The sequence below is a fragment of the Microcaecilia unicolor genome, chromosome 4 (genome assembly GCF_901765095.1).
Source record: "Microcaecilia unicolor chromosome 4, aMicUni1.1, whole genome shotgun sequence".
NCBI classification, from domain to species: domain Eukaryota; kingdom Metazoa; phylum Chordata; class Amphibia; order Gymnophiona; family Siphonopidae; genus Microcaecilia; species Microcaecilia unicolor.
This window is the reverse complement of record NC_044034.1, coordinates 339,369,526-339,388,681: the sequence shown is the minus strand read 5'-3', so window position 1 is coordinate 339,388,681 and position 19,156 is coordinate 339,369,526. Positions and strand designations below refer to the sequence as shown.

General features: G+C 45.8%; 2 protein-coding genes across 2 annotated transcripts in view; both read left to right on the top strand.

Annotated features, from left to right (window-relative positions):
• Positions 1–19,156, top strand: part of LOC115469447 (arylsulfatase D-like) — a 217,049-nt gene that overhangs the window by 18,440 nt on the left and 179,453 nt on the right. The gene's annotated exons all lie outside the window — the stretch shown is intronic.
• LOC115469446 (arylsulfatase H-like) overlaps positions 1–19,156 on the top strand; it is an 83,732-nt gene that overhangs the window by 18,481 nt on the left and 46,095 nt on the right. The window contains exons 3-4 of the mRNA XM_030202111.1: positions 8,773–8,894; positions 14,883–15,005. Of these exons, the coding sequence (XP_030057971.1) occupies positions 8,773–8,894; positions 14,883–15,005 (245 nt within the window). The remainder of the gene's footprint in view (positions 1–8,772; positions 8,895–14,882; positions 15,006–19,156) is intronic.

Sequence of the window (19,156 nt, the reverse complement as noted above, 5' to 3'; positions counted from 1 at the left end):
AGGGGGCCGCCGACGGAGCCGAGGGCAGGCAGGTGGAGACCGGGGACTGCAGCGTCGGCAGCCTGGGAGATGAGAAGGAGAGAGACCCCAGCGCCGGGCCCCCCTTGGAGGCCCAGACCTGGGGAATTTTGTCCCCCCTGCCCCCCCCTCTCGGCGGTCCTGATAACAATCATGACTTCTACCTCCTAGTATCATCCATTATCCTTTCCTTAATGTTTTCAGTCTCATCAGTGACGATCCTAGGCTGGCTGTCACCCGGGGCGGATCGCCGATGCGCACCCCCTCCCCAGGTGCAGCACGCCCCCCCCTGGCGAAATGACACCCCCCCCCCCCCCGGTGCATCAACCCCCCCCCCCCCCCCCCCCACCGGGTGCATCTTTACCTGCGGGAAGCAGCCACGCGGCTCTTGGCTCCGCTGGCTCTCTGCTCCCTCTGCCCCGGAACAGGAAGTAACCTGTTCCGGGGCAGAGGGAGCAGGGAACCAGTGGAGCCGACAGGCGTGCAGCACTCCCCCAGTAGCGTGCACCCGGGGTGGACCGCTCCCACCGCCCCGCCCCTGCTGAGTCTCATGCATTATTCTAATGGTCTCTAATGTTTCTCATACCTCACACTAACACTATTTGCTTTTGTCTCATCTAGAATGTAAACCGCACTGAACCCAGGAAAGGGGATGTTAGCGGTATACAATAAATGATTTGAATTGAATTAAATGTGAATAGAGGGAACCTTGTGATGATGCATGCCTTGGAAATGGATAAGTTTCAGACTTTCAAGATGGTTTTTTTTTAATGTTTGACATGGTACTGAATGTATAACTGCTTTATGAATATTGAACCCTATATTTTTTTTACCCTGAAACTTCTCAACAAACTAACATGGAAACCACAATCCAAAGGTCACCCCCCCCCAAAGAATAAGATCCTGTCTCCGAGACAAAATCATCTTTTGTCTTGCCCATGAGACCTTAGAAATAATCTGGGAAAACAGAAAATTTGCTATGCAAAAAGCATGTTATCTTTAAACTAAAAAACCATGTTGAGGGTCTGAACCTTGTGTATTTCCAAGGCATATATGACCAAAGGGGTGCCCCTATTCACAGGGTCTGCCGTGATCTCTTTAAAATACAAGCTACATCAAGACAGTATCACCAAAACTAACGAATAGTAACATACTAGTCTCTGTGTGCCTACTTTTTACAGCATGCTAGAATTGTGGGTAAAAACAATGCTAGATATATCAAAAATGAGGAAAAAGACCTCGTCAGTCTGCGGATACCTAAAAGCTCTTTGCCATCGTAGTACCTTGCAGATGACAGACATAGGTCAAAAAGCCTCTATGCTCAGCAAACTTTATTCAAACAGTGTCCATAATCTTAATTTTTTCAAACTTTTCAGTATTTTTAACTTTTTAAATGTTTAAAAGTCTTTTAAATATCTTGTGTGGAGGAGTAGCCTAGTGGTTAGTGCAGCGAACTTTGATCCTAGGGAACTGGGTTCAATTCCCACTGCAGCTCCTTGTGACTGTAGGCAAGTCTCTTAACTTATGTTAAGTACATAAGTAATGCCACACTGGGAAAAGACCAAGGGTCCATCGAGCCCAGCATCCTGTCCACGACAGCGGCCAATCCAGGCCAAGGGCACCTGGCAAGCTTCCCAAACGTACAAACATTCTATACATGTTATTCCTGGAATTGTGGATTTTTCCCAAGTCCATTTAATAGCGGTTTATGGACTTGTCCTTTAGGAAACCGTCTAACCCCTTTTTAAACTCTGCCTGTATATATGTAAAGTGCTTTGAATATAGTTGTGAAATACCACAGAAAGGCAGTATATCAAGTCTCATTTCCCTTTCCCTTTTTCAAGAGGCACACTTATCTTCCTTTCTAAATCTCAGCATGGTCCAGTTTCACACGAGGCTTCTTCAGGGGAATCAAAATGTGCTCAAGCTTCATCTGAAAACATAAAACACAATTTAAAAAACAAACAAACTTATAATGCACCAGTGTTTAGCTGATTAATTCTTCTTGGGGGAAACGTACTGCTTTCTTAAGTCATCGTTTCAACAGATGCTTCAGAATGGCACCTAAATTAAACTGGGATGCCATCAGTCCAATGACCAATCAGTAAGGGATACACCATAACTGCAGTCGCTGGGAATATAAGAAACTTAAATGGCAAAAGATTTACATTACAAAAAAGCTGCCCATTCCATCATTGTATTCAAACCTTCAGGTTCCAAAGTCTTATTTTTATGTTAAAGTCTTTGTTCACATCGCAAGAGTTAACGATCCCGGTCGCCCCCCTTGGATGTTATGATGCATCTGATCTATGACAAAGCAATGAAACTGTTCAAAAGTATGTTTCGTGGCGAAGATCTTTAGATACCGCAGACTGATGTGGTCTTTTTCCTCCTTATTTTTGATATTTTTGATCTTGATACGCCACTACCTTCTCGTACAGAAGTACACAGCTATGGAACGCACTACCCACAACCTTGAAAACCATGGATAATCTAACCAACTTTCGCAAATCTTTGAAGACACATCTCGTCAACAAAGCTTACAAAAAGAACCCTTAATGACTTAATCCCACCCAACCCACTTAAGGATTAAAATACACCTCTTACACCACCCTACCTAATCACTTACCTCTCTAATCCCTCATACATCTTCTGATTATTACCGATTGTATCTTAGATCCTGTCATGACTATATCATAACAACACTCTGTAAGCCACATTGAGCCTGCAAATAGGTGGGATAATGTGGGGTACAAATGCAATAAATAAATAATATATCTAGCATTGGGTGTTTTTACCCATAGTTTTAGCATGTTAGTGTTCCAATAAGTATTTGTGGAGTATCTTTTTATTTTATTTATTTATTGCACTTGTATCCCACATTTTCCCCACCTATTTGCAGGCTCAATGTGGCTTACAAAGACCTGTCATGGCATCGCCATCCCAGGGTAGAGAATACAATTGGTGTTACAAAGAAATCAAGGAAATAGGAGGATTTGGTTAGATAGTTATAGGAAGATACATTCTGAGTAAGTGAGTAGATGTTGCATAATAGTTGGTTATGGGTTTTCGTGGTAGGCTCTGTTAAAGAGATGAGTTTTCAGAGATTTGCGGAAATGACTTAATTGTAAACCTACTTTTTACAGCACCTGTGGCTGTGAAATTTTATAAGAACCCTTTCCCAAATGTGAAACATGCTTTACATGTGGAAATTGCTTAACAAAACTACTGCCTATGCGGTTTTTCACAAACTGCTTATTATATAAGAACTAGCCGTTAAGCCTGTTAAAACAGGCGAGATTTGTGTTTTGCAAAATGTAATAATTCTCACCTCCATCCATCCATGTCCAGCAAACCTCCCCTCCCCCAATCCATGTCCAGCAACCCTGCTCTCTCCCCTGCCCTCCCCCCATGTCCAGCAGCCCTCCTGTATCCCCTGGCCTCCCCCCATCCACCAACTCTCCTCTCTCCCCTGCCCTACCCTCCCCCCATGCCCAGCAACCCTCCTCTCTCCCCTGGCCTCACCCCGTCCACCGACCCTCCTCTCTCCCCTGCCCTCCCCCCATGTCCAGCAACCCTCCTCTCTGCCCTGCTCTCTCCCCATGTCCAGTAACCCTCCTCTCTCACCCCTGCCATCACCCCATGTCCAGCTACCCTCCTCGCCGCCGCTCCCTCCCACCTCCGTGCCGGGCCCCCTGCACTGACATGAGAGCGCCTGTCACCTCCGTGTGAAAGCGCTACAGGCAGCAGCAGATCGCTCTGCTGCTGCCTGCAGCGCTTCCACACGGAGGTGACAGGCGCTGTCGTGTTAGTGCAGGGGGCCCGATACGGAGGGGGGCGGGAGCGGCGATGACGTTGGGGATGATGGGGTGGAGGTTGGTGCGCCGGCGATGTTGCTTTGTCTCCAGGCTCCAGCGGCAGCGTCCGTTTCCCTCTCTGTTCCGCCCTGTGACGTCATCACGTCTTGACGCTAGGGCGGGACAGAGAGGGAAGTCTCTACTGCGCATTTGCGGGTGAGTCGGTCACTTGTCATTTATATGTTTGATGGTATTATGGTTTTCTGTATTTTCTGCTGTTTCTTTGGTAAACTCATCAGTTGTGTTTTGATTCAATGTTATTGTTAAAATGTGTTGCTGAGGGCCCATGGAGTCAATATTCAACGGGATTTCAGTGGACAGGAGAGGCTCCTTCCTGCTTTAATCCTGCTTATTGGGCTGTTCTCAGATATTTGGCGGCAATAGGTCACATAGGGGTTGATTAGCTCTATACACACAATGATTAGCTAAACAATCATTACATCATTGTAGAATTTAGCGCCTCTAATAAAGGTCTCATTTACTTGATACGAATCCAAAAGAATCCACAGTAATTATTGGGTAGTCTGTGTCAGTGAGACAGGCTGTAAATCCATAGCAGTTCAGGGGTCCTTTTACCAAGCTGCGGGAAAAAGGGCCTTGCACTAGTGGCAAGGGCCATTTTTCCCATGCGCCAGGGCCCTTTATACCACAGCAGGTAAAAAAAAGCCTCCAGACACACATGGTCATGCGGTAAGAGAACTCTTACCGCATGGCCATGCGGCGGGAAGCCCTTACCGCTACCCGTTGAGGTGGCGATAAGGGCTCCCATGTTAACCCAGCGGTAACCAGGTAGAATGCCACTCTTGTCTCTCCCTATGCCCCCCCTCGAGTACTCAGCTCTGCAGATAGATCTCTCTTGTCTGTCCCCTTCTCCTCTACTGCTAATTCCAGACTCCGTTCCTTTTATCTCGCTGCACCTGACGCCTGGAATAGACTTCCCGAGCCTGTACGTCTAGCCCCGTCTTTGGCTGTTTTCAAGTCCAGGCTAAAAGCCCACCTCTTTGACGCTACTTTTGACTCCTAGTCACTACTCACTTGCCCGGTACCCCACCTCTTTAATTCCCTTACCTCTTAGTTGTTCTGTTTACCTGTCTTATTTAGATTTGAGCTCTTTGAGCAAGGACTGTCTTTTTCGTGTATGGTGTACAGCGCTGCGCATGCCTTGTAGCGCTATAGAAATGATAAGTAGTAGTTGTAGTAGTAGAACGCAGCGATGCTCTTACCGCCACTCTGGAAAAGGACCCCTCAGTCAGGACTGGTCTTAGACATTCAGGGGTCCCTGGCAGACACTGGGAAGGGGCCCCCGAAGCCTGCCTTCAAGCTATGTCTCCTTCAGCTTGAAGCAAGTTGGGGCCCCTGTGGCATGGGGACCCAAAGCGATTGCCCTGTTTGCCACCCCCTAATGCCAGCCCTGCACACAATACTGCTGAATATTCCTTCTGACTGCAGCATCACTGTGCGGTTAGTGCCAGGGTGGTCTGTGGTCAAAGATGGGGAGAATCCGGCAGGTATGTGGGTACCAGTCATATTTAGGATTGGTGCCTACATAACTAAGCTTAAAAACTACTTATGAACTAACTAACTTTCGCAAATCCATGAAGACCCACCTATTCAACAAGGCATACCAATAAGAGCAGCAACTATAAATGTAACACATCGCAACCTTACCTATCATGGAGGAGTGGCCTGGTGGTTAGGGTGGTGGACTTTGGTCCTGAGGAACTGAGTTCGATTCCCACTTCAGGCACAGGCAGCTCCTTGTGACTCTGGGCAAGTCACTTAACCCTCCATTGCCCCATGTAAGCTGCATTGAGCCTGCCATGAGTGGGAAAGCGCAGGGTACAAATGTAACAAAAATAAAATAGATACTATTGGAGATTCTTGGAGATTCTACATGGAATGTTGCTACTATTGGAGATTCTACATGGAATGTTGCTATTCCACTAGCAACATTCCATGTAGAAGGCTGCGCAGGCTTCTGTTTCTGTGAGTCTGACGTCCTGCACGTATGTGCAGGACGTCAGACTCACAGAAGCAGAAGCCTGCGCGGCCACATTGGTGATCTGCAAGGGCCGACTTCTAGCAACATTCCATGTAGAATCTCAAATAGTAGCAACAGTGGAGGAGTGGCCTAGTGGTTAGGGTGGTGGACTTTGGTCCTGAGGAACTGAGTTTGATTCCCACTTCAGGCACAGGCAGCTCCTTGTGACTCTGGGCAAGTCACTTAACCCTCCATTGCCCCATGTAAGCCGCATTGAGCCTGCCATGAGTGGGAAAGTGTGGGGTACAAATGTAACAAAAATTAAAATAGATACTATTGGAGATTCTACATGGAATGCTGCTAGCAACATTCCATGTAGAAGGCTGCACAGGCTTTTGTTTCTGTGAGTTTGACGTCCTGCACGTACGTGTAGGACGTCAGACTCACAGAAGCAGAAGCCTGCGCGGCCACATTGGTGATCTGCAAGGGCCGACTTCTACTTGGAATGTTGCTAGTGGAATAGCAACATTCCATGTAGAATCTCAAATAGTAGCAACAGTGGAGGAGTGGCCTAGTGGTTAGGGTGGTGGACTTTGGTCCTGAGGAACTGAGTTCAATTCCCGGCACAGGCAGCTCCTTGTGACTCTGGGCAAGTCACTTAACCCTCCATTGCCCCATGTAAGCCGCATTGAGCCTGCCATGAGTGGGAAAGCGCGGGGTACAAATGTAACAAAATAAAATAGATACTATTGGAGATTCTACATGGAATGTTGCTACTATTGGAGATTCTACATGGAATGTTGCTATTCCACTAGCAACATTCCATGTAGAAGGCTGCGCAGGCTTCTGTTTCTGTGAGTCTGACGTCCTGCACGTATGTGCAGGACGTCAGACTCACAGAAGCAGAAGCCTGCGCGGCCACATTGGTGATCTGCAAGGGCCGACTTCTAGCAACATTCCATGTAGAATCTCAAATAGTAGCAACAGTGGAGGAGTGGCCTAGTGGTTAGGGTGGTGGACTTTGGTCCTGAGGAACTGAGTTTGATTCCCACTTCAGGCACAGGCAGCTCCTTGTGACTCTGGGCAAGTCACTTAACCCTCCATTGCCCCATGTAAGCCGCATTGAGCCTGCCATGAGTGGGAAAGTGTGGGGTACAAATGTAACAAAAATTAAAATAGATACTATTGGAGATTCTACATGGAATGCTGCTAGCAACATTCCATGTAGAAGGCTGCACAGGCTTTTGTTTCTGTGAGTTTGACGTCCTGCACGTACGTGTAGGACGTCAGACTCACAGAAGCAGAAGCCTGCGCGGCCACATTGGTGATCTGCAAGGGCCGACTTCTACTTGGAATGTTGCTAGTGGAATAGCAACATTCCATGTAGAATCTCAAATAGTAGCAACAGTGGAGGAGTGGCCTAGTGGTTAGGGTGGTGGACTTTGGTCCTGAGGAACTGAGTTCAATTCCCGGCACAGGCAGCTCCTTGTGACTCTGGGCAAGTCACTTAACCCTCCATTGCCCCATGTAAGCCGCATTGAGCCTGTCATGAGTGGGAAAGCGCGGGGTACAAATGTAAAAAAAAAAAAAAACCAAAACATTGTTCTTGCCTATATATGCTTGTTTGAATTTCGATTACGTTATTTTCTATGACATCTCCACCTTACCTATTATCAACAATGTTTTCTACTTTTATTTACTTGTTTAAATTTCGATTATGCTAGTCTTTATGTAACACTAACTGTTATCTATTAATCTACTATCTACCAATAACGACACATTGTAAGCCACATTGAGCCTGCAAAGAGGTGGGAAAATGTGGGATACAATTGCAATAAATAAATAAATAAATAAATAAGCAGGCAGATGGGACTGCCTTTTGTGCAGTCCTATCTTTGCCCGCTTAGCTATACAGCTGCCAGCACTAAATATTGGTTGGCACCTTTTTTGATTGACAGCTGACCCTGATATTTCATGCCAGTCAGCAGTGTTTTTAAACAAGGTGTGTCAGTAGTGTACACACCCTCTGTCAGACCCAGCTCCTGCCCCCACCTTAAAATCCTGTCTGCTGTAGTCAAGGAGGTTGGCTGCAGTCTTCAGCCGGGCAGCCTGCATCGGGACTTCCTGCCTGAAAAGTCCTGCCCCTGAGGGGTGTACAGTAAGGAAGTCCTGATGCAAGCCATGGGCAGCCTATAAGTGAGGCCGCCGCTACCCAGGTGAAGACTACAGCAGCAGGATTTTAAGGTGGGTGGAAGATGGAGGGCTGCAGCGGCAGCATGGAGGGGGGAGACGCCCCCCCTGTAAACGTTTTCTAGCTATGCCCTTGATGCCAGTACCTGTACATGGCTCCAGCATTGTTTGTCCAATTTAGATTCAGCCAGCAGTGGTCTATGGCTTTAAAACCACTGACCTCTCTGGGCTGAATTTCAGGAGGTATAAAGTATAAAAGTGGGAGTATAATACAATAAGCAGCAGTCTGCCTTCAAAATAGTTCTAGAATGATTATTCTTTATTATGCTTTTAATAATTTCCTTCTCTTTTACCTTTTTCTACTGTTCCCTCTTCCTTACTTTTTAATTTTGTTAACTGCGTTGAAACCTAGCCCAGGCCCTTTGGCAGTATATCAAATGGCATAAGTAAATAAATGAACAAAGAAAAATCTTTGCCTAGAAAAATTACGATGTAAAATAAAGTAATGATGCTATTAGAAAAGTACATGATAAATAAATCCTCTAAAATATTGCCATCCAAGTCCAAATCCTCAATATATTAAGGGGAGAGAGACCTCAGAAAAGCAGGAGTAGATGTAACATAAGAATGTTTAATATCTTGGTGGAAAGGAACTGGGTAACTTGAATTATTCTGGCTGTGTTACAATGTTATTGCTGTCTCTAACGCCTTCATTTTGCTTTCTAGGACCCCTAACATTGACAGATTAGCAAAGGAAGGCGTGAAACTCACTCAGCATATTTCTGCAGCACCACTGTGTACCCCGAGCAGGGCAGCTTTCATGACGGGGAGATATGCTCTGAGATCAGGTAAGAGCCCTTTCATGGATATCAGGAACCACTTGTGGGGGGTGGGGGGTAATTTTCTAGGAAGGTGCCTAGGTGAAAATTCCAAAAGAGGTATCTATGGTATAAAGGGTAATAATGTGTGTCTTTATGAAATGAGCTTCCAGAACCAGCTCCACTATCACAAAAATCCACATGCACCAATTCACACCTGCTCTGAAGATAGTGTAAATTTGTGCATGTCTTCTATGCATATAACCATGTTTGTGAAATATATGCATACATCACAACTCTGCCCAGACTCTGTCCCACGAACCCCTATGCACCATCCACATAAAAGAACACAGGTTTTTTTTGGCATGCATGCTTTTTAAGCATGTATACCCCCACATGAGAGCCCCTTTCACATGTAAAACAAGCTCTGGTACAAACCTAGTTCTACATTTATTAATATGCATTGTTGTAATTTAATGCACATTATTTCTACCTAACACAATTAAATGTAGTTCTAGTTTCTCTCAACTGATTTCTCTAAGACATACAGGATTACAAATGGAGCAATATCTTTGTGGTTAGAGCAGCAGGCTGAGAACCAGGGAAGTCAGGGTTGAAATCTTAATTCTGCCACTAGTGCTCTAGGTGACCTTGAGCTAGTCACTTCATACTCCATCGCTTCAGGTACAAACTTAGAGCTTGTTTTATTAATGCACATTTTTATACTACAAAGCACATTACAGCTGTTTGACACAAACCCCATCTATATAAATAATTCTCACCTCCAACGTTCTGAACCTCACTGTGTGGCAGGGAAACACTGAAGCCCTGAAGTCTTCTAGGCTGTCAGCACCACTCACTCTCACTCATAGACCCGCCCTCAGCCACGCCCTATCCACACATAATTCACAACCCCAACATTCTAAATGCAAATTTGTAGTTGCAAGATCCCATGACTGTATGCCCCGCCCTCGCATGATGACATGGAGGCCGGGGCTATGACACTCAGCCAGTCGCCAGTTCCACCGCCCTCCGACGCTACCCCCCCCCCGACGCACTGCGAGAAACACCAGCCTACGCAGGGCCTCCACCCCTCCCGACGCACAGCGACAAACACCGAGCTACGCAGGGGGAGGAGTGCCGTCTGAACACCTGATCTGCTGGGACCCCGAAGCTGACGCCCACCAAAAAAAACCTACCCACCTGCCGTCCTCCACCCTTCCGACGCTGCCAAGGTAAACCTTGCTAGCGCCCGTTTCATTCCTCACAGAAACGGGCCTTTTTTACTAGTTACTAATAACATGCGTTGAAGCAGGTTAGTAAATGTCACCATTAAATTATAAGCTCTCTGGGGATAGGGAAATAGCTACTGTACCTGAAATGTAATTTGTGTGCAGCTTGGATTTGGGAAGATCAGCTATCGAATCCAAATCTACCATCACTATAAATCCAGTGTCGTTGAAAGCAATATTATTAAGAGTGTGCCCTCTTTGCAAATAGTGTACAATATTATTGGCAAATGAAAAAAACACTAACGGGAATTTTCGAAAGAGAAGGGCGCCCATCTTCCGACACAAATCGGGAGATGGGCATCCTTCTCTCAGGGACACCTGAATCGGCATAATCGAAAGCTGATTTTGGGCTCCCTCAACTGCTTTCCGTCGCGGGGACAACCAAAGTTCATGGGGGTGGGACTGGGGCGTGATTAAGAGATGGGCGTCCTCAGCCGATAATGGCAAAAAGAAGGGCGTCCCTGACGAGCATTTGGCCGACTTTACTTGGTCCATTTTTTTTCACGACCAAGCCTCGAAAAGGTGCCCGAACTGACCAGATGACCACCGGAGGGAATCGGGGTTGGCCTCCCCTTACCCCCCAGTGGTCACTAACCCCCTCCCACCATAAAAAAAATGTTTAAAAATACTTTTTTGCCAGCCTCTACGCCAGCCTCAAATGTCATACCCAGCTCCATCACAGCAGTATGCAGATCTCTGGAGCAGTTTTTAGTGGGTGCAGTGCACTTCAGGCAGGTGGACCCAGGCCCATCCCCCCCCTACCTGGTAAATGGGAGCCCTTCAAAACCCACCCAAAACCCACATGTAGGTGCCCCCCTTCACCCCTTAGGGCTATGGTAGTGGTGTACAGTTGTGGGGAGTGGGTTTTGGGGGGATTTGGGGGGCTCAGCACACAAAGGTAAGGGAGCTATGTACCTGGGAGCAATTTCTGAAGTCCACTGCAGTGCCCCCTAGGGTGCCCGGTTGGTGTCCTGGCATTTGAGGGGGACCAGTGCACTACGAATGCTGGCTTCTCCCACGACCAAAGGGCTTGGATGTGGTCATTTTTGAGATGGGCGTCATCGGTTTCCATTATTGCCGAAAACCGTGGACGACCATCTCTAAGGACGACCATCTCAACATTTAGGTCGACCTAAATGTTGAGGTTTGGGCGTCCCCGACCATATTATCGAAATGAAAGATGGACGCCCATCTTGTTTCGATAATACGAGTTTCCCCGCACCTTCACCGGGACGTCCTTAGAGACGGGTGCCCTTAGAAATGGGCGTCCCCGTTCGAAAATGCCCTTCCACATGTTGTATTTTTCTCTGCTCTTTTTAATTTGTTAATGTCATGCAACAATATGGGATATGCTATTTGACATTTCCCATGTTGTTGCAAGTGACAGCCCATTCCTAGTTTGCATCACTAAGGTGTACTTATGAATTTTCACCAGTAGTATTTCACCGCTACTGTCAAGTGAGGGCAGCAGTCTCAGTTTGCCACCTGGTTTTCTCAAGAAAGTATCATTTACACATAGGTACAAAAGCATTAATTGGCCCCATATTCAAAAGGGTTTGTACATTTAGCAGTGACGACAAAGGAGGCAATTCTATAACTGGGTGTGTGGTAGGAACCTATTATATTTTATTTATTTTTATTTGTTACATTTGTATCCCACATTTTCCCACCTATTTGCAGGCTCAATGTGGCTTACATAGTACCGTAGAGGCATTCGCCAATACCGGTATGAACAAATACAAGGTGATATTGTGGGAGAATAAGGTTCCTGTGTGACAGGCTCGTTAGGGGATCTTAGGGGGGGAAGAGTTGGGTTATGTCCATTCCGAGCTTTGGTTTCATACAGGGCTTTTTTTGAGGGGTTACTCGGGGGGTAGTGAGTACCGGCACCTTTTCCGGTGTCTGCTAAAATTGACCCATGGACCACAAGTTTTAATGAAAGAGCTCAGGCTCAACACACCAATTCTGCCTTGTCATAGATTCTGTGACTGGTTGCAGGGGGCCTGGCTATTGTGGGGTGAGTTCCTCAGTGATCACCCCACCCCTGAAGGGTGGCCTGGCATTTGAGTACCGGCACCTTTTTTCCTAGAAATATTGCACTGGTTTCATATAAAGGAACCTAGGCACATAAGATTTCATTATACAATACTAGCAAAACCCGATATCAGCGTGTCCTACATCTAGGCACCCATACTTTACGCCAGTCATACAGCCGATGTATATAATACTAACATAACACATGCCGTACATCTAGGCATCCGCCTAGATGTACAGTAATAGAATTAACATGCATGGGATAAACATCAGGGTATAATAGCCAATTTCAAACAACATTATCGGGCTCTTGTGCTACGTCGTCTGATGAGCGTTATGGAAGACCAGACTGGCAAGGATAAACGTGCTGTTGAACTGGCTCGTAATCTATCACTGTTGGATTCCCTACATATGCAGAAAGAAGCCTGAAATCATGTTACACAGGCAACCATTGTGAACTGCTACAAGTGGGCAAGCTTTGTTAAGGATGTGGAGAGGGACAAAACAGATGCAGCTGTTGCAAACACGTCAGATGAAGAGGTTATTGACATCCGAGCCGGTGTTACTGAAGAGGAGTTTCATCACTTTGTAGCTGTTGATTACGATCTACAAACAGCTGAAGACAGCACTGATAGTGAGATATGCGCCTACACGGCTGATGGTGGAACAGATGAAGAAATGAGCAGCGAGGCACATGCTGACAAAATTCAACAACCTCCTCCTGTCACTTTTGCAAGAGCACTGGAGAGTCTCAACACTGTGTGGGCCTATATATATATATATATATATATATATATATATATATGTGTGTGTGTGTGTGTGTGTGTGTATGTGTGTGTATATATGTGTGTGTATATATATATATATATATATATATATAAAGAATTGTCTGTAACAGATTACATATTACATAGCCTGTATCTTTAAATAAGGTTGTGCCCTTGAACTACAAATCCCTGTAGTTCTTTGTAATAGGCTCTTCCAGAGCACATGTCCTAGATCCCTGTGTCTAATTGGACTCTTTCTGTTGTCTTGCCTTGTCCTCTGTGTGTATGCTAGTTGTCCCCCCCACCCTCCGTTGGATCTGTAAGAGTTAGTTTACAGTATATCTGAACTGACACTGACTATGCTGTATTTTGCTGTGTGATTTCCTTAAAGCTACTGTGACGCAGTGGCGTAGGAAGGGGGGGCGGTGGGGCGGTCCGCCCCGGGTGCACGCACTGGGGGGGGGGGGGGGGTGTTGGCTCGCTGGTTCTGTGCTCTTTCTGCCCCGGAACAGGTTACTTCCTGTTCCGGGGCAGAGAAAGCAGGGAAGCAGCAGAGCCGACGCAGCTCCCAGTGACGTCCACTGGGGGCGGATCGGCCTTCCCGCCTGCCCCCCACTGCAAGGTAGGGTGCACTTCGGGGGGCGCCGTGCCCTGCACCCGGGGGGGGGGGGGGGTGCGCAGCGGCGACCCGCCCCGGTTGTCAGGCACCCTCGCTATGGCACTGCTGTGACGCTCTCAACATTTTACCAGTATAAAAGTGTATTACTATTCCTTGTGTTGCTGCAATCTCCCAGCCTCTTTTGCTTGGGAGAGAGAGAGCTGGTGGAGAACAGACTCCCAGTTTGCAAGGCAAAAACTCTTGTCCAGCACATCTAAACTGTAAGTTGTTTTTCCTTGTTTGATTACTGCATTAAAGAAGATTTTGGTTCAAGAGTCCTGAGCAGGGGCGTATCTGGACTCCGGCGGTAGGGGGGGCCAGAGCCAGAGGGAGGGGGCACATTTTAGCCCCCCCCCCCCCGCCGCCGCCGAGCCCCCACCGCCACCAATGACTCTCTCCACCCCCCTCCCGCCGCCAACCCTCCCCCGCTGCCGTTCTTACTTTTGCTGGCGGGGGACCCCAACCCCCGCCAGCCGAGGTCTGCTTCCACCTGCCGCTGCCGTAAAAACTTCTTCTTCAGCCGGCGGGGGACCCCAAACCCCCGCCAGCCGCCCCGCGGTGTTTAAAATTCATCTTCGGCCTCCGTGGCCGTGCTGCTGTGATAGGCGCTGTTGAAATCCACTTCGGAGTCTGACGTCGCAGCACGTAGAACGTACAACGACGTCAGACTCCGAAGTGGATTTCAACAGCGCCTATCACAGCAGCACGGCCATGGAGGCCGAAGATGAATTTTAAACACCGCGGGGCGGCTGGCGGGGGTTTGGGGTCCCCCGCCGGCTGAAGAAGAAGTTTTTACGGCAGCGGCAGGTGGAAGCAGACCTCGGCTGGCGGGGGTTGGGGTCCCCCGCCAGCAAAAGTAAGCAACGGCAGCGGGGGAGGGTTGATGGCGGTAGGGGGGTCCAGGGCAAAATCTGCGGGGGCCCAGGCCCCTGAGGCCCCACGTAGATACGCCCCTGGTCCTGAGTCTTCTCATAGTGATGTTCTGTGCTCTGCTTTAAACTGAATGCCAATCACCCCAGTGAGAGGGCAGAATATATTCAGTGTCATGGTTTCTACAGCTAGCGGTACTGAATATACATAAAATACTTTTAACACCACAGCCATATTTTTAAAAAACACTCTGTGGAGATTTAAATATTGACCCAGATGTATTTCTAATGTATTTCAGTTGTCTCATTGAATGAAATAGTAGCAATCAGGAATAAATTTGCTTTTATCCTTTTATAATACAATACAAAAATTCCTTAATTTTTTATCACAAATTCAGGTATGGCATCGACAAATTCTATTCGTATACTTTATTGGCTTGGTGGGTCAGGGGGACTCCCTTCAAATGAAACAACATTTGCCAAGGTCCTACAGCAACAAGGTTACACCACTGGACTTATAGGTATGGGGCTTCTTATTTTTTATGCGCCTTAGTAATAATAATTATGTTGCTTAGACTTTATGTTTATAACTTATTTTTAAAAACCATTGTAAACTGTTCAAGCCTTGAAGATTTTTGTTTTGACCTATTATTTTTACTTCTACTGTATCTAGTCCAATGATTGCAACAGTGGTTCTTGGCTAGAAGCAATGCATGAGGCCTGGAGCCCTACAGTCATGGGCCCTGAATCCAGCCACTAGGTGTCACCCTGGAACAATGGCTATAGTTTCCCCCCCCCCCCACCCCCCAAGACTGAATGCTGTCTCTACAGCATCCCCACCTTTCCTGAGGAAAAGATGACCCGACTGGGAATGATTCAGGGATGTTCTGGTTTTTTGTATGGCAGTACAAAGAATTGTCATTTATTCATTTATTTATTAGGAATTATTTACCGCCTTTTTGAAAGAATTTACTCTAGGCAGTATATTTATGTTTATTGTAATGTAATATACCACTTTTCTCTTGCAAAATCAAGATGTTTTTTACAGTTCAGACACTAAGGATTAGAAGCAGAACACCACTATAATTGAAAGATGGAGGGGGGGGGGGGGGGGGAGGAGAAAGGAAATTAAAATATTAAAATAGTAACTCAGTGACATTGTAAAATATCAGGTGAGTGCGGAACTAACACAGTTTTCCGTAGACCTTAGTAAAATATGTGCTTTCAAAGCAGCTTTGAATGTGACAAAAGAGTGACAAAAGAGGGTTCAAGCTGCACTGAAACTGGCATATTGTAGAGTTCCAGTGAAGGTCCCATGAAAAAGAGGTAAAATGTCTGGTGGATTCAAGACAAGCTAAGACTGGAGGTAGGATAAAAGCTCTATATCCGCTAGAGGAATGGAAAAAGTAAGGTTCAGTGTAAGGTATATTCAGAAAAGCAAGATAGAGAGGTTGACCAGTATATTATTTATCATTTATTTACAGTTTGCTAACCCGCTTTGTCTAACAATATAGGTGTAGGTGGCATTCAATCTAATAAAGTAAAAAAAAAAAAGAACACCATTACGTCAGTTGGAAAGTTAATACCAGCAGACAGACAGTCAAAACATTCACAATGATTTTAATAACATCCTGCAAGACCGAGAGATAGCAATGCTGTGTGGTCTGACATCAGGGAGGTACCACCTGACAAACTGCGGCCAACTCAGAGAAAGCCAGATGGAATAAATTGGCCTTCTGGAGATCTTGTGAATTGATGTCAATATCTTATAGCGTATCTAGTAGGAAATGGGTAGCCAATGAGGGTAAACAAGTAACAGGGTGACATGGTTGAACTGGCTTGGCACAGCAATCAGCTGGCCATATTTTGAATCAACCGTAAACGTTTGGTAAGGGATTTTGGGAGCCCAGTGTAACAAAGATTACAATAATTGAGATGCAAAGCAATGCTAGTGTACAGAAACAAGAGATTTTATTTTTATTTTTGTTACATTTGTACCCCACGCTTTCCCACTCATGGCAGGCTCAATGTGGTGGGCAATGGAGGGTTAAGTGACTTGCCCAGAGTCACAAGGAGCTGCCTGTGCCGGGAATTAAACTCAGTTCCTCAGTTCCCCAGGACCAAAGTCCACCACCCTAACCACTAGGCCACCTTATCCCACCTATTTGCAGGCTCAAAGTGGCTTAAATAGTATTGTTAACATAGTTATTCCAGTATATCAAGTACAGTTAGTATTGTGTAGAGATTAATTAAGAAAAGAAAGAAGAAGGAAGGAATTTATTACGGTATTTATAGAAGGTGGGCTTTCATAACTGAGTGGGTTGGTGGAGTGGATTAGTGGGGCTGCAGGTTCTCATTGTAGGCCTTGTTGAAGAAATATGTCTTCAGAGATTTGTGAAAGGTAGTTGTTTCGTCAGTTGTTTTCAGATCTGTGGGTAATGCATTCCATAACTGCGTGCTCATGTAAGACAAGGTGGTGGCGTGCATCAGCTTGTATTTTAGTCCTTTATAGCTGGGGAAGTGTAGGTTGAGAAATTTGCGAGATGATCTTTTTTTATTATTTTTTTTATTTGTACCCCGCACTTTCCCACTCATGGCAGGCTCAACGCGGCAGGCAATAGAGGGTTAAGTGACTTGCCCAGAGTCACAAGGAGCTGCCTGTGCCGGGAATTGAACTCAGTTCCTCAGTTCCCCAGGACCAAAGTCCACCACCCTAACCACTAGGCCACTCCTCCACTCCACACTTTTGGCGTTTCTGGGAGGTAGGTAGGTCCACGAGGTTTAGCATGTAGGTTGGGGCGTCTGCGTGAATGATTTTGTGTACAATCGTGCAGATCTTGAATGCAGTGCGTTCCTTAAGTGGGAGCCAGTGGAGTTTCTCTCTTAAGGGTTTTGCACTTTCATATTTAGTTTTTCCATATATGAGTCTGGCGGCCGTATTCTGGGCAGTCTGGAGTTTTTTAATAGTCTGTTCTTTGCAGCCAGCGTACAGTGCGTTGCAGTAATCCAGATGGCTTATTACCATTGACTTTACCAATGTACGGAAGATGTATCTCAGGAAGAAAGGTTTTACTCTTTTGAGTTTCCACATGGAGTAGAACATCTTTTTCGTAGTGTTTTTCACGTGGGCATCAAGAGTGAGGTTTCGATCAATGGTGACTCCAAGAATTTTCAAGTTTTGTGAAACAGGAAGAGAACAATATGGTGTGGTTATGGTGGAGAAGTTTTTTGTGTTATATTGTGAGGTAAGTACAAGACATTGTGTTTTTTCTGCATTAAGTTTTACTTGGAATGCATCTGCCCAGGTGTGCATTATTTGGAGGCTTTGGTTGATCTCGTTGGTGATTTCATTTAGATCATGTTTGAACGGGATGTAAATTGTGACGTCATCTGCATATATGTAGGGGTTGAGGTTTTGATTGGCTAGAAGTTTGGCTAAAGGTATCATCATTAGGTTGAATAAAGTTGGTAAGAGGGGGGATCCTTGGGTCATCGTTGAACATTTGAATGCTAGAATACTATTGTAATTGAGTATTAGAGCACCTGATACTTAGGCATGATCACTTATGACAGCCATAGAGCTGGTGTAAGTATGAGCACTTAAGAGTGGTAGCTAGCTGGATAAGTTATGTGTGTAGGTAGGAGCCTCAGCGATGTTCTGCCCATGCTCTCTCTTAGGTATGCCACCTTGCAGATTTGCACTGTGTAAGTTAAGCAGGCATTTGGCATATATTGCATGCATGTAAGTGGACATGTGCACATATATGCTAATATGCTCAATATTTTTTATGCATATAATCCACATGTAAATGTTAGTCTGCAATATTACTGCTAGGGGTCAGGCATTCATATATGGGCATATTTCTCATATTTTGATGCCTGACCCCTAGTGGTAACATTGCAGGATTACCACTACAGGTCTTGGCAGCCATTTAGGGTAGCAGGAGGCCACAAGCCAGGAGCTAGTGGAATAGCAACATTCCATGTAGAGTCTCAAAGAGTAGCAACATTCCATGTAGAATCTCAAAGAGTAGCAACATTCCATGTAGAATCTCCAATAGTATCTATTTTATGTTTGTTACATTTGTACCCCGCGCTTTCCCACTCATGGCAGGCTCAATACGGCTTACATGGGGCAATAGAGGGTTAAGTGACTTGCCCAGAGTCACAAGGAGCTGCCTGTGCCTGAAGTGGGAATTGAACTCAGTTCCTCAGGACCAAAGTCCACCACCCTAACCACTAGGCCACTCCTGTCCCATTGGTTTTGAAAAATATTGATTTGGACGTTTTCGTGACAAAAATGTCCAAATGCTGCTTTATGCCACTTTTTAGACGTTTTTCTCTTTCAAAAATGAGATCCATGGACTCCTGGTGCAGGTGATAGTGCCAAAATATGGCCTGTGTCGAGTCCACACACACGGATTTATGCAGTTCATCGTAAGAAAAGAGATTTTTGTACTGGATCATCTCCTTTGTCAGGTCGTTCTCACCGTGTTTATTTTTAAACAACGTCCATGTCCGATTTAAATTCTTAACCTTTGCAGCTGCTCCTTGTAGCTTTCCTTTACCATTATTTCTCATTTTATAACAGTTTTCATTTTGAAAAATAAATGATAATGCAGATGATTTCCTTAATATCTTCACTCTAGTTTTTTTTTTCTTTAAGCTCAAA